This window comes from Hippoglossus stenolepis, chromosome 13, assembly GCF_022539355.2.
Source record: "Hippoglossus stenolepis isolate QCI-W04-F060 chromosome 13, HSTE1.2, whole genome shotgun sequence".
Taxonomy (NCBI): Eukaryota; Metazoa; Chordata; class Actinopteri; order Pleuronectiformes; family Pleuronectidae; genus Hippoglossus; species Hippoglossus stenolepis.
In genome coordinates this window covers 17,518,902-17,535,172 of record NC_061495.1, presented here as the reverse complement: position 1 = coordinate 17,535,172, position 16,271 = coordinate 17,518,902, and the positions used below count along the sequence as shown (strand labels likewise).

General features: G+C 41.0%; 1 protein-coding gene across 4 annotated transcripts; it reads right to left on the bottom strand.

The window, feature by feature from the left end:
- Positions 1-447: 447 nt before the first annotated feature.
- tfg (trafficking from ER to golgi regulator) lies at positions 448-16,267 on the bottom strand. 4 transcript variants are annotated; one of them, XM_035175585.2, is made up of 8 exons: positions 16,110-16,267; positions 13,653-13,866; positions 13,460-13,543; positions 11,351-11,497; positions 9,803-10,003; positions 9,202-9,348; positions 1,800-1,892; positions 448-1,691 (listed from the first exon to the last, which is right to left on the bottom strand). In XM_035175585.2, exons 2-8 carry the CDS (start codon positions 13,834-13,836, stop codon positions 1,276-1,278), a joined length of 1,272 nt encoding a protein of 423 aa, XP_035031476.1. In that variant the 5' UTR covers positions 13,837-13,866; positions 16,110-16,267; the 3' UTR covers positions 448-1,275. The 4 variants fall into 4 exon arrangements, with proteins under 4 accessions (XP_035031476.1, XP_035031478.1, XP_035031479.1 ...); XM_035175587.2 differs by having other exon boundaries at positions 448-1,688; XM_035175588.2 differs by having other exon boundaries at positions 9,836-10,003.
- Between the last annotated feature and the right edge of the window lie 4 nt (positions 16,268-16,271).

The window sequence follows — 16,271 nt, the reverse complement described above, 5'->3', positions numbered from 1 at the left end:
AACTTTATCCTAACTTTGTGCTAACTGTGTCAATATTGCAGGAGAATTTATATTGGACGGACCAATCTAAAACAAATGATTTCAATTGGCACAGACTCGGTGGAGAGTAGCTGAACACCTGTTTCTTGATTATCTTAAATAAACCGTGTGCATGTAGTTCATTGCTCTCAGTGCGACGGTTAGGCATGCAAGACTAACCACATGCTCCCTGTGCCTCATGTCCCAGTCCCACCACAACCCACAGGCAAGAAAACTAAATATTAACACCACCGTTACCACAGCTTTCCAAATTCACATCGAGTAGAGGGAAGAGAGAAGCCAAACTTGACAGAAGCATGAACTCATAAACCACCAATAGAGTGTTAACAGAGAGAGAGAGACGGCGAGACCATGGTGCCAAGTGCAACACAAAATAAAAATATGAAAAAAAATAAAACATACTCCAGCTGGGTCTCAATCATTTATTAGGTAAAAGAAAAAAATGTTACAGTTTATACATAAACAACTAATCTCATTTGAAGGTGAAATTTGATTTGATATATTAGTAAAAACCAGTGATCAGAGAAAAAAAGAGGAATAACAAACTTTTTTTGAAGGTGATATTACGAGCTAGAACAAAAGAAGCCTTCTTCATTACACTGGGACCTACACCTCCCACAAGCCATCACCTAGCTAGTGTTCCCAACCCGGGGCAGAGTCAAGAACACATCATTAATACCGACATGGTGGTAAAATAGATGAAATAAACACAAGAGAACAAAACAATGAAGGGGTAACTTTTCATTTAGTGTCTTATAAATGCATCTAAGCAACGTTAACGCAACACAAGTGGTTGAGATGTTTGTCACTGACATGTGTGACATCTATGCGGAATTGTTGCTCGCAAAAAAAAGTGTTACCATGAAAAGAACAACAAACTGTTTGTGCAACAGCCTGTTTTGGTCTCCCAGGTGTGTGCATACAGACTGTGTTACAATGACAGGGACGGGTGGGCAGAGCGGAGGGTGGTGATGTTGACAGGAGGGGAAAATAATGTGGGAAACACAGCAGGGTCAGAACACTGTGGTATGTTGAAGAGACAAACACTAACCATCAGACTGGGGCAAAGGAGGGGAGGGGGTAGCTTGCTTCATATTTGGACTTGATATTTGTACGAGAAAGGGACTATAGAGCAGTCAACCATGTTTCCTGCACCCAATCAGAACAGCTGGAGCCACACAGAGGGGAGGGGGTTTGGGGTGTGTGTGAGGATCAGTAACATCAGCTGTCCTCTTTTTACCGGTACCCAGGGCCTGGCTGAGTGTAGCCCTGGCCGTAAGTGGGGCGGTTGCGGGCATACGGGTTACCAGCTCCTGGTGGAGGGGTGACAGTGGTGCCTGGAGGTGCGGTGTATGCCTGGCGGGGCTGGTACCCGGGGCTAGGCTGGGAGCTGGGCGGCAGGCTGTAGTTAGCAGGCTGGGAGGCCTGGGAGGTATAGTTTTGGGGAGGGAAGGCTCCTGGTGGATACTGCTGGCCTCCCTGAGGTGGATGGGGCTGCTGCTGGCCACCTTGGAAGCCCGGGGCTGGGGCGGGGGCTGGGGCTGGGCCAGGGGCGGGAGCCTGGGAGGAGGGAGGGGCGTAGTTCTGAAACTGCTGCTGCTGCTGCTGTGGGGGGCCAGGCTGAGGGGCTCCGGGCTGAGGGCTATATCCTGCTGAGAAAGGAAGCAAGTCTCTTTAATTCACTCTGAGAGAGAAGATGACTAACTTCACAACACAGAAGCAACCCTGTTATTTTTAATCGTAACCATTTTCACTCTTACCAGGGTACTGCATACCATACTGCTGCTGCTGCTGCGGTGGGGCACCAGGTTGCTGGTATCCACCTGGAGCCTGGTACTGTTGATACACCTGACCTGAAGAGACAAGGATCAACATGATCAGAACAAAATATTTTTACTATCCATTACATCCCTTCTCACCACTGTTTGTTGGTAAGTTTGTTTGCTTGTAAGCAAGATTACACAAATTCTACTGGACGGATTACAACCAAACTTGGCATATTTAGCGAACTGATATATGAGTGTGAAAAATTTGGGCAGCTTGATTGTTGGGCCCTGGCAGATGTATGCACTCTACTGAGCCATTCTAGTTGACACTTCATTCGAGTCACCTTTGGCCAAATGACAAATCTGATAGTAATCTGTCTTGGTTTACTTCATGGAACCAAAGTCAGTGCTACCCCACACCAGGGGCTTGGGGAACCACTGACTTGAGAAGCGGACTTGCAGTTTCACCATTCCGTTATAATCAACATATACCAATTAATATCTAGCTAAAAAAAACAGCCAACCACATCAGACATGAGTCCCATTTATGGACTACATGTGAGATCAAGTTTCAACGTCTTTACAGGCTCTCACACACCAATTACACTGATCAGTGATCGGATAAATGCCACAAAGCCTCAATGTTCTTTCTGTGTAATTTCAAGTGTTGAAATCTGGAGTAGCTTTTTGACTATAATTTTAGAGGCTACCTCCACAGACCACATACTGACAGAGTTTATAGTTTCGAAGAATAAATACTGGGTGAAATGGGGGTAATTACATCCATCTCTCTAAAACACAATCTGGCAGGAATTTAATAGCAAATTATTTTTTAATGCTTTTTGGTTGCATGTTCACTTTTCTGTTGAATAACACATACCTAAGTAGTACATCAAGGCACATACAGTGATAAAGTGTTAAGTGGGGTCTGTGTCTTCATGGAAACACCTGTGCATCTGGAAAAAAGAACACACAACCGCTTCGATGGAGACAGCTGCAACCTCAAGTCTGGTGCCCACAAATCCTGGTGGCACGTTACGGTCAGGATTGGCTCAGAGCCACAGAGCAGCGTGCAGGTGACTCAGCAGATGTAAACACACACAAACAAGAGAAAGAGGTAATCAATCCCCCTTACAATATGGCTGACACATGTATCCACGAGTGAGGTGCTTCAAGCAGATAAATATTCATGGCGCTGGGCAAATTTTCCTGCATCAGGGCAAACGCTACAGTCCGGCAGGCAGTCACTCTAACTATGTTTTCACCAGTCCACCACACTGTCTATGTGCACATGTGGAGGACAGCCATCATCAAATCCACTATAACATCTCAGTGATGACAGATTTCTTCAAGAAGCCTCTGAGTATCCAAGGAACCTGAAGCATCAAGTTAAACATATCAACCACATCTGAATAGTACGTCTATGATCATTACTCTTTTGCTTGACAGTGATGCCATTGCAAGTTTCAAAAAACATGGAAAATTACTTTCCCAATTATTTTAATTTGCTCATTACATTTTCCACTGAATGCCTGCATGCTCAGCAAACATGCAAGGACTTGGCAAACTAGTGTTCTCCCTGAACAAGGCCTAAATCTTACTCAAAATCTCCTGGCTGGCATTTAAACCTGGAGTGACAACAAATGAAAAGAGAGAAGGCACAACGAGAGACGGCTGCACCGGGTGTCTGATTTTCCAGTCTTTAGGGAGGGTTGATGCTGTGGCTGCATTCTGTTCTTGAGAGTTCAAAACAGTGCAATGTTAAAAGGAGACTAAGAACTATTGAATTATTCTGTCCTGTCAGAGATCATCATTATACTCTCCAATTGAAGAAAATCCTCATTTTGTATCCAATGGTTCATAATTGAAACCATTCCATGAAGAGCCTAGACTTCAAGAAAATACACTTTCTGTTAGCACATTTGAATAAGTATACACAAGTGAGCCAAAACATTACGATCACTCACAAGATAATCTTGTTATTCACTTCATCTGTAAGAACAGCTCACGTCAGACTCTGGGATACATCAGATGGAAGGAGAACAGCTGGCTCTCGCGGTCAATGTGTTGGATAATGTAGAATTGGGCAGATGCAAAGACCTGAGCTACTTTGATAAAAGTCAAATGATTATGACCAACACGATAAGGCTCACGAGGTGCTACCAGTCCCCAGCGTCCATAGTGGCCAGAGGAGGAACAAACCATGAATCAGCTCAAGGATGTTGCAACATGTGACGGATGTGCTTCCATGGGACTACACCTCACAACTTTCAGGACATCACGAATCTGCTGCCAACATCTTAAAGATAGGGTTGGTAGGCCTGGAAAGGTTATTAAGAGCAGGCAACACTTTGAAAATATGCAACCGATACATCCCTCCCCTTCCATCAGCCCAGTCGTCAAAGCTATGCCCCGAGAACATATGAACGCACACTGCCCGACAACTGGCTGAAAACTGGTGCAGGCAGTGCAATGACTGGTGGTGTTTATAATAGTCCTACGCGGTCCACAGGCACTGGGTTCTTTTTTCGTTTTTTTCCAGCCATTATATATATTCGTAGACTATTCAGGAGGATTTCAATACATAAGATAAAGTGTTTCAGAAACAAATGACCAAACTTACCATTAAGAGTGCATGTCTGTGCAGCTGTGGTCATAAATGTTTTGGCTAGTAGTCCAAGCAGCTAAGACTCTTTTTTTCTCTAGTAGAGGCCAAATATTTTGGATTGGTCAGGAAGACACTTGACAACTAAATATTTAGCTAGAAACTATGTACCTCTCTGGTGTCTTTTTTATAGGCACTGAAGTGATGCACCATCTGTTATCTCTCTGACAGCAACTTAAACATGAACACCGTGCGCTTTATTGTGTGAAACTGCATGTGTGTGAAACTGGCTTCTCCTTCTGTCCTCCCTGGTCTGTAATCCATCATGAGTGTTATGTAAGAGGGATGGGAGAATAACCGTTTGACCCCGCTGACCAGCATTTTACTCCAATGTAGCCAAGAAGTCAAATATCGGACGAGGAAATGACCAGGGACTCATTGAAGACAGCGTAGCATTGTTGCAGGAAAAAATCCCCAAGTTAGAAGAATAATGTTCAATGGAACAAAGAAGTGTTTGGCTGTAGTTCTGCTGACCTCGGCGCATGCACGGTCCCATTTTAAAATAAATATATCACACACAAACAGACGTCTGCCCAACTGATAAAGACTTGCACGCAAATGTCTCAGCTGCTGTTAAATTAAATGTCCACGTTTACAGTTTCATTCTTGCACTGATTTAAATTACTGCCAAGGGTCCATCAGCATCTGAGAGACAACAGGTTGAAATGTTTACCATTTGCTTATGGATCTCGTTAGCTGAATTCTTCTGGTAACAAGTAATCTAAGCTTGCATTAAAAGTGAGCTTAAGGCTACCTTTAAAAGGCCACACATGCTGAGCTGGCGCCGAATCTCATGTATTACCTTTTTTTAATTCTCGTGCATCGACTGGGTTTCTGTTTTGCCTTGAGGATGTCATACTGACAAACAGTCTGAAAGCAGAGACGGGAATAATGCAAGGACAAAGGGTGAGGAAACGGCTGAGCGGGAGAGGAGGCTGGGCAGAATCGAGCTCATGTCTCTGTTTGCCAACCATCTGCAGCTTTGGATTTAAGAAAAGAGATGAAGAGTGGAAACTGTAAGGTAATGATACAGAGAGGACGTTCATTGTCTACTGCTGGGCTTGGAAGTACCTTAATAACCTGCCATTAGACGGAAACTAGCCAGAGCTGCCAATGTGGGTAATATCAACACTTTACTGATCTCAGTGGGTGCATTATCTTTTTACTTGTCTCCCTCCACAGGAAAGTAAAAACCCACCTCTGGTTACAGATGCAGGATAATTACCCTGCATCTGGTACAAAAATGCTGAGACTTCAGCTGAGTTAATATCTGATCAAACAGGGGGTTCAGCCTACTTAATAGGAGTGTAACTTTTTATACAAAATTTGAACATTAATTTAATGGGGATATATTCGAAGCTTAAATCCGTTCTGAGCGGTCAATCACGACACCAAAGCATCTGAGAAATGACAGGTGTTTTGTGTTCTATACCTTAGACGGTAAAACAATGAGCAAAGGCGAGGCTGTTTGGCAACTTTGTACCATGCAACTGAACATTAAAGGAATGACGATAAACGACGTTGAGACTTGATTTATGGAAAAAGTGAGAGCCCTCCTACTTATTATTCACATCTACCCTCTGAAATCCAGTACTTGATCTTAGACCAGAGATTCCCTTAGGTGGCTGACATACTTCAACAGCCCCATCAGATGAGAAACCTTTCATTTAAACCCCTGTTCCTGTTCCAAATGTGTCTTACTTAACAATAAACTGGATGTAATGTTGTTTTAATAACCTAACTGTGGATTAAATATGCATCTGACATACTACACATTAATAATCATAATTTAAATGAAATATACTAAAAAAGACACAATGTCAACTTGTACGCAACCGTCACAGAGCAAGACAGATGCGGTGTAATGTTGATGGAGCGTGAGCAACTTGAAACTATTACTCAACAATAACAGTTCCACAAACCCATGCCCTATCATTCCTCGCAGTAAGCTAAGCCGAACTGCCAATTTCAAACCCATGCAGAGCTTGGACCGAGGGTTAGACCTCCACAATGATGTCCCCTCGTCACCGCATCAGAATCAAACATCACGTCGGCAAGAACAAGTCATTAATTAAACAAGGTCTGTTGTTTCTCTCTGTCCTTGTGTTAATGGAACGAAAAAAAACCATGAACAGCCTTCTGTTGAGCGGTTAGTATGCAACATGGTGCCTCACTGGCCAACACTGAATGAGTAACACTTCTGGACCCTCTTAACTCATACTGGGAGGATAGTCCCTGCAACGCCAACCAGGCCACACCACAAACCACCAGTTAAAATGGAAGAATTCATAGCACATGTGCGCTGGTTTTTAGTGTTGCAGGTGTGATCGTTCGAAAAGCAAGTTACAGCTCTCGTAGGGTGCAACACGAGGCATCTTTTTTAGCTCCATTCGCCTTATCTGGGCCAAACCATGAGCTGAAAACAATCCAGTCTGCTTACTGTAGAGTGGTTAACCACACAAAATGCTTCACCTTCATGGCTGCACCTGCCTGGGACTTTCTTCAAAACAAAAATGGAAAACAAGGGAATTCCCTTAAGTTAAGTTAGAAGTAAGGGAAAAAAGACATGGGATATTGGCAAAGAAGACCAAACCCCTGAGTCACGTCCCTGAGAGTACTGTGCAGAGAAAATAAGCGAAGTAAAAAATACTTTTTTGACAACATACTCACTGATCCTTCGTACATTTATCTTGATCTGAAGCTTTAATTTGTATCTGAAACATCATATTAAAAATCCCACACAGGGGGAGAGCTGCAATAAGGCCTCCTCTGAGTTACATCAATTTAATTTGATGGATACTCTTGTTTACAAAGTGTGATGAAGACTCGACCATAGTGATTCAATGAAACCCTCTGTTTTAACAACAGAATGGATTTGATTACCAAAAAAGTAAAAAAAAGTTGAAAAGCTCTTAGTACAAGAGACTGTGAACCTGTTGGCTGCAAACATTTGTCAATGTCAATTGGTAACTACGATTCTGGATATACACTCATCCAATGATTAGTTAATCTTCAATTTGTTTTGTTGATTTAAATTATTTGTAACATTTTATCAGTTTCTGTTGCTCTCTTCATATCAAATATACCTAATCTAATCGACTAAGGATTATTGACAGGATGAAAGTGATACTGTCTGGGTTCCAGTGAGAAATATAGAGAGGGTAAGTAAACACAGATCACTAAACAATGGCAGTAACAGGGACTGACATTCTCTGAGAATATTCTTTCGTGCAACTAAATTACACATGAATAAAAGTGGGTCAGTCAAGAGTGACATGAAATGCCAAATATTCTCTGGTTCCAGAATCTCAAGTGGGACCATTTCCTGCCTTTCTTCAACATGCATCATTGCAAACCAAATATTTTGAGGTATTAATTTTGTACTCCTGGCTCTGTGAAGTTGTGATTGGCAATTTTGGACAGTTCTTTGATGTTTCATTGACTGAACGATATATCTGAAAAGTAGTTGGCAAGATAGAAAGAAAGAAAGAAAGAAGAAAAAACTTGCATAACAGGATGAAGAACAGTATGGGGTCATACATGTACTGTATGTACATTGGCTTGTACAGAATTATGCAAGTATTATGTACAGTATGTACAGTACATGCATGACTAGAGTTAAGAGAGGACTGAACTATAAACATTTCCGGGGCTGCAACTAATTTCTTATCAATTAATCTGCCAATTATTTTTCAGATTTATCATTTTGTCAATGACACATCAAGGAATTATCCAAAAATGCCCATCACAACTTCACAGGGGCCAAAAGTACAAAATAAATACCTCAAAATATTTAATTTGAAATGAGGGAGAGCTCTGTCTATTTGAGAGGCTGTAACCATAAAATATTTGGCAATGTTTTGCTTTAAAAGTGACTATGATTATTAATCAAGAAACAAAGTAGTTGCTTATTACTTTCCTGTTGATTGACTTATCAATTAAGCTGTTTTGCATTTTACTGGATGCACAAGTAGGCTAGCAGGGATATTTTCACTAGGATGCGTCGTTGAAGAGCAGTTTGCACCAGCAGGGGGCACAAATGCAGAACTCAGCACCTTCAGAGTGCTGCCAGAGACAAAGCACAGTTTTCGTAGTGCTGCCTGTTTTGTCTTATCTCTTTTGTGTTTCTGTGTATTTTTCTGTAATATTCATGCACTTTTGACCCCTCTGACACACTGATTTCCTTCTTTGTATTATGAAACATTTGATTAGACTCTAGATTTGAGGTTAGATAAATCTTGAGATTAAAATGACTCATGAAGTGAAGCAAAACTTGGGGAATTATTTATCTGTCTGGTTAGTCGTCTGCCACCTCTACTACAGAAACCAATACTGCAAATGGGAATGTTAAATGATCTGTTCTGTAAACTAGATAAGATCAGCTAGGAGTTACCAGATATAGGCTTCCTACACTAAGGTTATATGAGCCCAGGAAGAAACAAATTGGATCCGTATTTTAGGGCAATATATTCAAACTGTCTGGCTCAACATGATGTCATATGTAATGAGGCTACTTTGGTCATAATGTTGGATAAACATCACATATAACAGCAAAACTGTAAAACACATGGAATTGCTTAACCATACAAACTGCAGGGTCTCCGACTCCCTGTGGTCTTTAGGACTTTACACCACATATCTGCTTCCGTCTGTGTGTTTAGCTATATGCGGTAAACATGACATGAACAAGTGGACTTTTTTAGGAAATATCTGTGTGTGGACGTGTCTCACCATCCATGCCAGCTGGGGGTCCCTGCTGTACTCCAGGATAGGGAGCCTGTGGTTGGGGCGGTACTCCTGGCGGAGGGGCCGCAGATGAGGAGGAGGCGATGCTGTCAGGGGTTCCTGAGCGCTCCTCTGCTGCAATTGATGGGGGAGCTACTCAGGTAAAAAAGACAGAGACGGATATTGGTCATATATATATATATATATATATGACCACTCTACATGACAACCACACACTGAAACAAAACAAATACAGTCATGTGAAAAAACATAGGGCCATCCCATGGATTTTGTTCACTTTTTCGGGAATATTTGAACAAGCAAACATTTGATCCTCTCACATGCAGTGTCTGCAGATAAAAGGTGACATACTTCAACAAAATCTCGTTGGTACCTGGAACACAGGATTCTAAATTTATGGATTTAAAGGTGTGATGAATGGCTGTTTTATTTTATTTTATTTAAATTATGAAAATCTTGCATGTAATGTGTTTGAGTACGTCACAGACACTGTTTCCAAGAGGTTCAAATGTGTGTTTGTTCAAATATGTTAAAAAATGTCCATGTGGAGAACTTACTTTTTCACATGACTACCTTAAGACAGCACCTTTAATTTCTGCAGCTCGACGGTGGGCTGTACCTTGTGCCTGGTCCTCACTCAGGCCGAAAGCAGAGATGACATTCTTGCTGACCTCGTCCTGGTTCTTTAAAGGGTCGAAGGCTGACATGCTAGCCGCACTGACCGGAGTGGCCTGTTTCACTGTGGGGTCTCCTGCCACAACTTTGCCTTCACGTCCGTCCACTGATTCTAGAAACATAGACAGAGAAAGTTTTAAAGACCAGCAAGGAAGAGGAAAAAATGTGGCAATAGAGTAATATATGTAACAATTTGGGTCAATTATAAACATACTTGTTATTACACTATGAACAATAACATGCTGTAAATGGGGAAAACTAACCTAACATCACGTCTGTTTAATCAACCTTTGATTCAAGCCAAATTATATATGAATATTTGCTACTTCAGGAGTCAGTAGAAATAAAAACTGCATTGAGTTACAGCTTTCAGGCAGTGGTGAAAAATACAGCAGTCTAAAATCATACTGTAATTTGACAGCACATGCTCCTCAGCTTTAAAACATGTTCAGTTATGATGACAAGGGAAGGACGTATTTTTGCATGAGCTATGAGTATGTTAGTGAGTGACCACAATCAAACCGCTGAAATGGCTAAACTGGTATTTATACAGTAAATAATTTAATACAAATGTGGTGTATAATTTCATACAAACAGTTGTATAAAAAGTGACAAATAATAAGCCTCATAAACTGTCTCGGTCTGGTGCTAGTGTTCATGAGCGATACAGATCTTACGAGTGCGGCACAGAGAAGGTGGATTATGAACAAGTGGTGCTTGTTATAAAGGCTGTGCAGTCCCCATCAGCCGGATTAAGAAAACCAACACAAGGTTTGTTAAGAAAAAACTAAACAAAGAAAACTCATCATGTTTGGCTGCGTGTATGCACATCTGCCAGCGCCTAATGGGGCACAATGCTTGTTGTGGATCCAGTCAGTTTTCTATAGCGCATAACATGCAGGTGTTAAGAGTTGTAAACTTGTTTTCTACTTGAAATCCTATTTATACGCACAAGTGTATGTGGGTGCGTCAAATCAATGGGCAGAATTTATACGTTTTCATGAAAGACGATTCAAAGAGAAACGTACAAAACTAAATTGGTAAGTGGGTCAGTAAATCTAGCAAAAATGTGCTAAGTTGGCAACAATGTCTGTAAATTCCCCCCCCCGATGAGATAAAAGATGGCACCAGTTCATTCTGTAGCGCTGGACCGTGGGTGATCCAGTGCAACAAAAACCAGATAACGATATATTAGCCAATAGTTATTTGTTTTACAATAAAAACATAACAAAAATAATCTTAATAGCGGCCCCTTAGATTTGTATTTGTTTAAATCATGACCAACATACAATACAAACTATTCTTGAAATATAACTTGACATTTCTATCTGGTTTAAAATCGTGTGGCAATTCTGTACTGCAGTTTCTTTTATCAGCCCACATGTGCACTAATACTGATCTATCAATATTGATCTAACTGCTCAAGTACTGACATGTACATGTGTATCGGATTCCTTACCACTGACCGGTGCTGCGGCAGCCAGGCCAGGCTCTGTGGGGGGCTCCAGACTATCCAGGAGGTTGTTGACTTTATTCCTGAGCTCGATGAGCTCCCTGCGCAGGTACTTCACCTGGCTGGACTCCAAAGGCCGCGGCTGACCATTAACTGCAGATTGTAAGACAAAGAGAGGGGACCCAGGTGAGCCAATCAAAATATTGATGGATATTGGTCAGGAGACTTTGTCAGCACTGAAACTAACATTTCAGTGCTCCCTCCAGGAGGGTGATGAATATTTCCTGAGTCTTGCTTTTACAGAATACAACAATCCTCCAGTCGAGTCAATACCTTTATTAATAGGGCATCATTATGCATCATTGACACAGATTGTTGTCTCCAACTGACCTCAGAGGAAACTCTGCGTGAGACTGTACAGAAACATCTCAATAGCCTCGCAGATGGTAAACCAAATATATAATCTGGCAGGAATATCAACCGGCATAACCTCACATTGGAAGAAAGGAGATTGAATATACAGACTGATGATTCTGGTGAGTGTTTGAAGAACCTTAATACTGACACTATACTGATACTATTGAGAAGAGAGTCAAATGCTGCAAATATGTTTAAGTAAATAATGATTAACATTTAAAGTCAATCACCGATGAAACATAAAACAACATTTTCTATCATGTAAAATAAACACAGGAGATACCTGATTTCTGCAGTTCATTGGTCTGGAAAAGCTGATAATTCTATACTAAGTATGTGCAGATTATGAAAGATGATCTGCCCAAATTCTATTAGCTCCACATTCTGAACACCTGGCATTACAGGGATCATCTTTCAAAGAGGGAATTAGAGCCTCATCTTCATTAGTTCCACCCTGCCAGAGAGGCACTGGAGCTGGGAACACTGGGCATGAGCGCACTGGTTTGCCATCCAGCTCGTCTCTCAGTCAGGCAAGATACTTAAAAGCCGATTTGAACTTACTGTGTTTACTTAATGAAATTATAGTTAATAGTTTATTATAAGGTACTTCACAATATTCAACCCTACATGGACTGCATGGCATGAGACACTTCTTTCAGCCTTTGTTTTCCAAATTGATTTAGGAGTGAAATATTCTACTGATGAAGAATAAATAGGAGAATAGTGATCACCAGACATTCTTTTCTCACATACGTTTCCCTGTCTTAGTGGATAATGTTGAACAGAATTGCACGGGGTCACGAGTCACTGTGCTCAAACACGGGCTGCAATGAAAATCCAGCAACTCTCGCTCTCCCTGAATCTGAAGATATAATTTAGAACATGTGAGGTCATGTCATGTGATGATGAGCCAGGACTCAGTTTAGACTGGGAGGAAGTAAAGTATTTTTTTAAAGGGGGAAAAAAATATCTAAAAGCAGCAACTGGGGGATAGACTGACTCAGAGTAGAGCACAGCGCACATCGTCATGTTGTCATCACAAATTACAAAATTAAAACAGCATGATGATATGGTTCGTTATGGTTTTGATACTAAATGCATCTTAAACATTGAATTTCTTCACGTCGATGTTTCCATGATTGTAAATCCCTGTACAATAATTTGCTATCTCAAATCAGTCCTTAAATAACCCTAAATTTGAATTGTATGTAACATGTTGGTATTCTGACACACCCTAACAGGTTTGACTTGTTAAACCTGTTAGGGTGTGTCTATTGGCTGTTTGGGAATTATTATTTATTCTTCTATGGCATAAACCTAAAGTCATACTGCTTAAGGCCTCCTGAATGACTGGCACATATTTAAAATTATGATTAGGAACTAGTAAAACTGCCACAAATGTCTTTTGTGAATAAATCTTTGGTCTTTCACAGTTTGTTTGCTGTACTAATGCTTAGAGACGCACAGAAATTCCATCTAATCTGAGTCAGAAGGGAGTGCATAGTCAGTGAAGAGCTGAGGCGTGTTGAGTAAAACTTAAACTAGACTGCCCTCCAGTGACCAGTTGCTGTAACATCTGATGTGGGACATATCGGTTATCATGATGATTAAGAATAATTCAACATCTGCAGACATACATTTTTCGATTCCTTTAGACAGAATTTACTCGTAGAGAAAGTAAATGCTTTAACATCTTACCAAACAAAGTCAGTTTGAGTATTCTACTACACTGGATTGCAAAGGAGAGGTCAGAGCTGTCGAAGATGGTGATGAGGTCGTCATCTGAAAAAAACCGGAAAAGAGATGCAAGATGATTCCCTGTATTGCAAATGATCTCCAACTGAGGAAAGGTTATTATCAACATTTACTTTTATTTTTTCCCTGGACTTACCCTCATCCTTGTATTTGATGGCAACTTCATCATTACTCTGCAGTTTGCCCCTGAAGACGCGCTGCATCATCAGCACCAGCTCATCATAAGTGATGTCTTCATTGTGGATAGGGATACGTCTGATGTCGTCACCCAACTGTGCTTTGATGATCAGCTTCCCGCTCAGGTCCAGCTGGCCGTTCATTGTACAGTTCGACCTGCTCTGCTCCCACCACTTTACAATAAGAGGAGAAATTGTTAAAAACAACCAACTCAACAACATTACCATTCTGTATTTCTTAATGTCAGTTTGAGGTCATTTAAGTTTTAGTCCTTAAGGTAAACAAAACACTTGATTTTGTATGATTGGCACACAGCAACCAGATGCATGATTATTATTTATATTTCTAAATCTCTTATGTCTAAGTTTCATAAACATAATCTATGTTCTCTACAGGGATATATGGAGATTGAGATGTACTAATACAACAATAGTGATGCAGTGTTATAACAATGTGTATCATGAGACTTCTTTTGCTGGAACACGACTGAAGCACATGATTTGTGTGAACCTCAGCTTAGATCATTGCCTGTATTTATGAGACAGGATGGATTCTTGAAAAACCTGAAATAAACTCAAATGCTTTGTAAACATCCGTCTTATGAGTAAGAAAACAAACAAGACAGATGACAAATAATAAAAGTCTTGCATGCTGCAGAGCTAAAAAAAAAACTGCACTTTGTCCAGAAAGACCATGGTTGAAAATAATGAAAATCACTTGCTCAGTATTGATAGATGTCATTTCCTCCCCGCCCTGGTATGTCCACCCACCTTTGGGGAGGAAATATCCCGTTTTTGTGGTATGCTACTAGTTTAAAACATACAATGGGTTCTTTATTTTAAATATTGCACAATGTGGATATTCATATTTTACCCCCAAAGGTGGATGGACATTATAGATTAATTTGGCACAATGCAGTATTGGGTAACACCCACCCCATTATATATTGTTATTTATGCTGAATTAAATAAGGCAAACTGGTTGTTTTTGTCTTGTTTTTATATATATTCTGATGATATACTATCCTCCTTTTTGTTTTCGTTGATAGATTGAGAGACTGACCTTGTATTGTTTATAAATTAACCTGAGGTTTTTAGGAATAACAACTGTTGGTGAATTTATCCATCCCAGATACATTATATTAACCACATGCAACTGATAACATAATCAACTTTAGGCCTGGGTCTGTGGACGTAGGTAAGAAGTCATGGGATGTTGCAACTGTGAGAGTCAATACTTTTGATTTAAGTGTGGTAGTTTCTTGATGAGATCATGATGAAATTAGCAACCCATCTTTACTGAGCTTTATCATCTTGATTAAATATCACCTTTTGAAGAGAAGGACAGAGATGCCCTTTGCTCAGACGATTTGATCAAACAATCTTGTTCACCAACATCACAGTATCTCTTAAACTGCGGTCTAAGGGTCAACAATCAGCCAGTGAGGTGGCTCTCACCTCCCTGCAGACTTTGACCCAAAATATCGTCTGATTAGATAAGACGACGTCGCATATAGGTGAAAACTGGCAGATATTGACAGCATGTGTAATTATTCTGCGATAAAACATCGTGTCTATCGTGGGTGCGTGTAGGCACCAGCTGGATTAACTATGACGTTACCTGCTCATGATCTCGGCTGCACAATTCAGTGCTGTCAGTTTAATTCCAGAAATGCTGCGGCTTTGCTTGACCCAGTAGCCAGATGAATAATTGGCTGGATGCTAGGGATTGTGTTGTAGCTAACGTTTAGCAATAGCATAGACTAGTAGTAAAAGAGGACAACAACAACCTGCTTTCTACTGGTGCTAACTCTACCACACCGAGCGTTTACAGTGTCATTACGGTGTAATTAAGCTAACGCTAACCGTGACAGACGATCAATCGCCGAGTCATCGGTCAGTGGCCCATAAACAGTAGTTATCTACTGAATGCTAACGTTAGCTGAATCGTTTCACCACTGCTGTGTCAAAGCTTAAACACACTTATAGAATATAACCAGCCATTCTGAGTAAAGAGCAACAATATATCATTGTATAATTACAAGAGCTGGAGCAGAAGTGTATACATTCATTTCACTTTTTAGCAATGGGTCGGCAAAAGCGCTTTCCTGTGTAACTTGTATGAGCTCCCTTTAATACGCATTCAGAGCTATGTACGATAACGTATTTGTAACTGAATAGTATTTTCTAATCTCGTTCATTTGAACAACAATGAACTAGTTACGAATCATTTAGAAACTGCATCCCATGACTCGACACCTGTTTCGGGCGAGCTACCCTAGCGTTAGCTCATAACACTAGCCGGCTAACGCTAGCCGCTTAGCTAGCAACATACCAGTCAAACATTGCTAGCACGGAGAGCGCAGCGTGTTTAAAACCAGATGAAAACACAACACAACACAAAGAGGGTCCTCTACCTGAATCAGACGACTAGACCTCGCTGTTTCACAGCTTTCCTCCCGAACCGTGAAAATAAAATATGTTAGCTAGCCTAGCCGGGTCCGGGCCAGCATCAGGAAGCGTCCTCCTCACTGTCAACGTCAGACAGTACGTGGCATTCACAGCGCGCAGCCGCACAG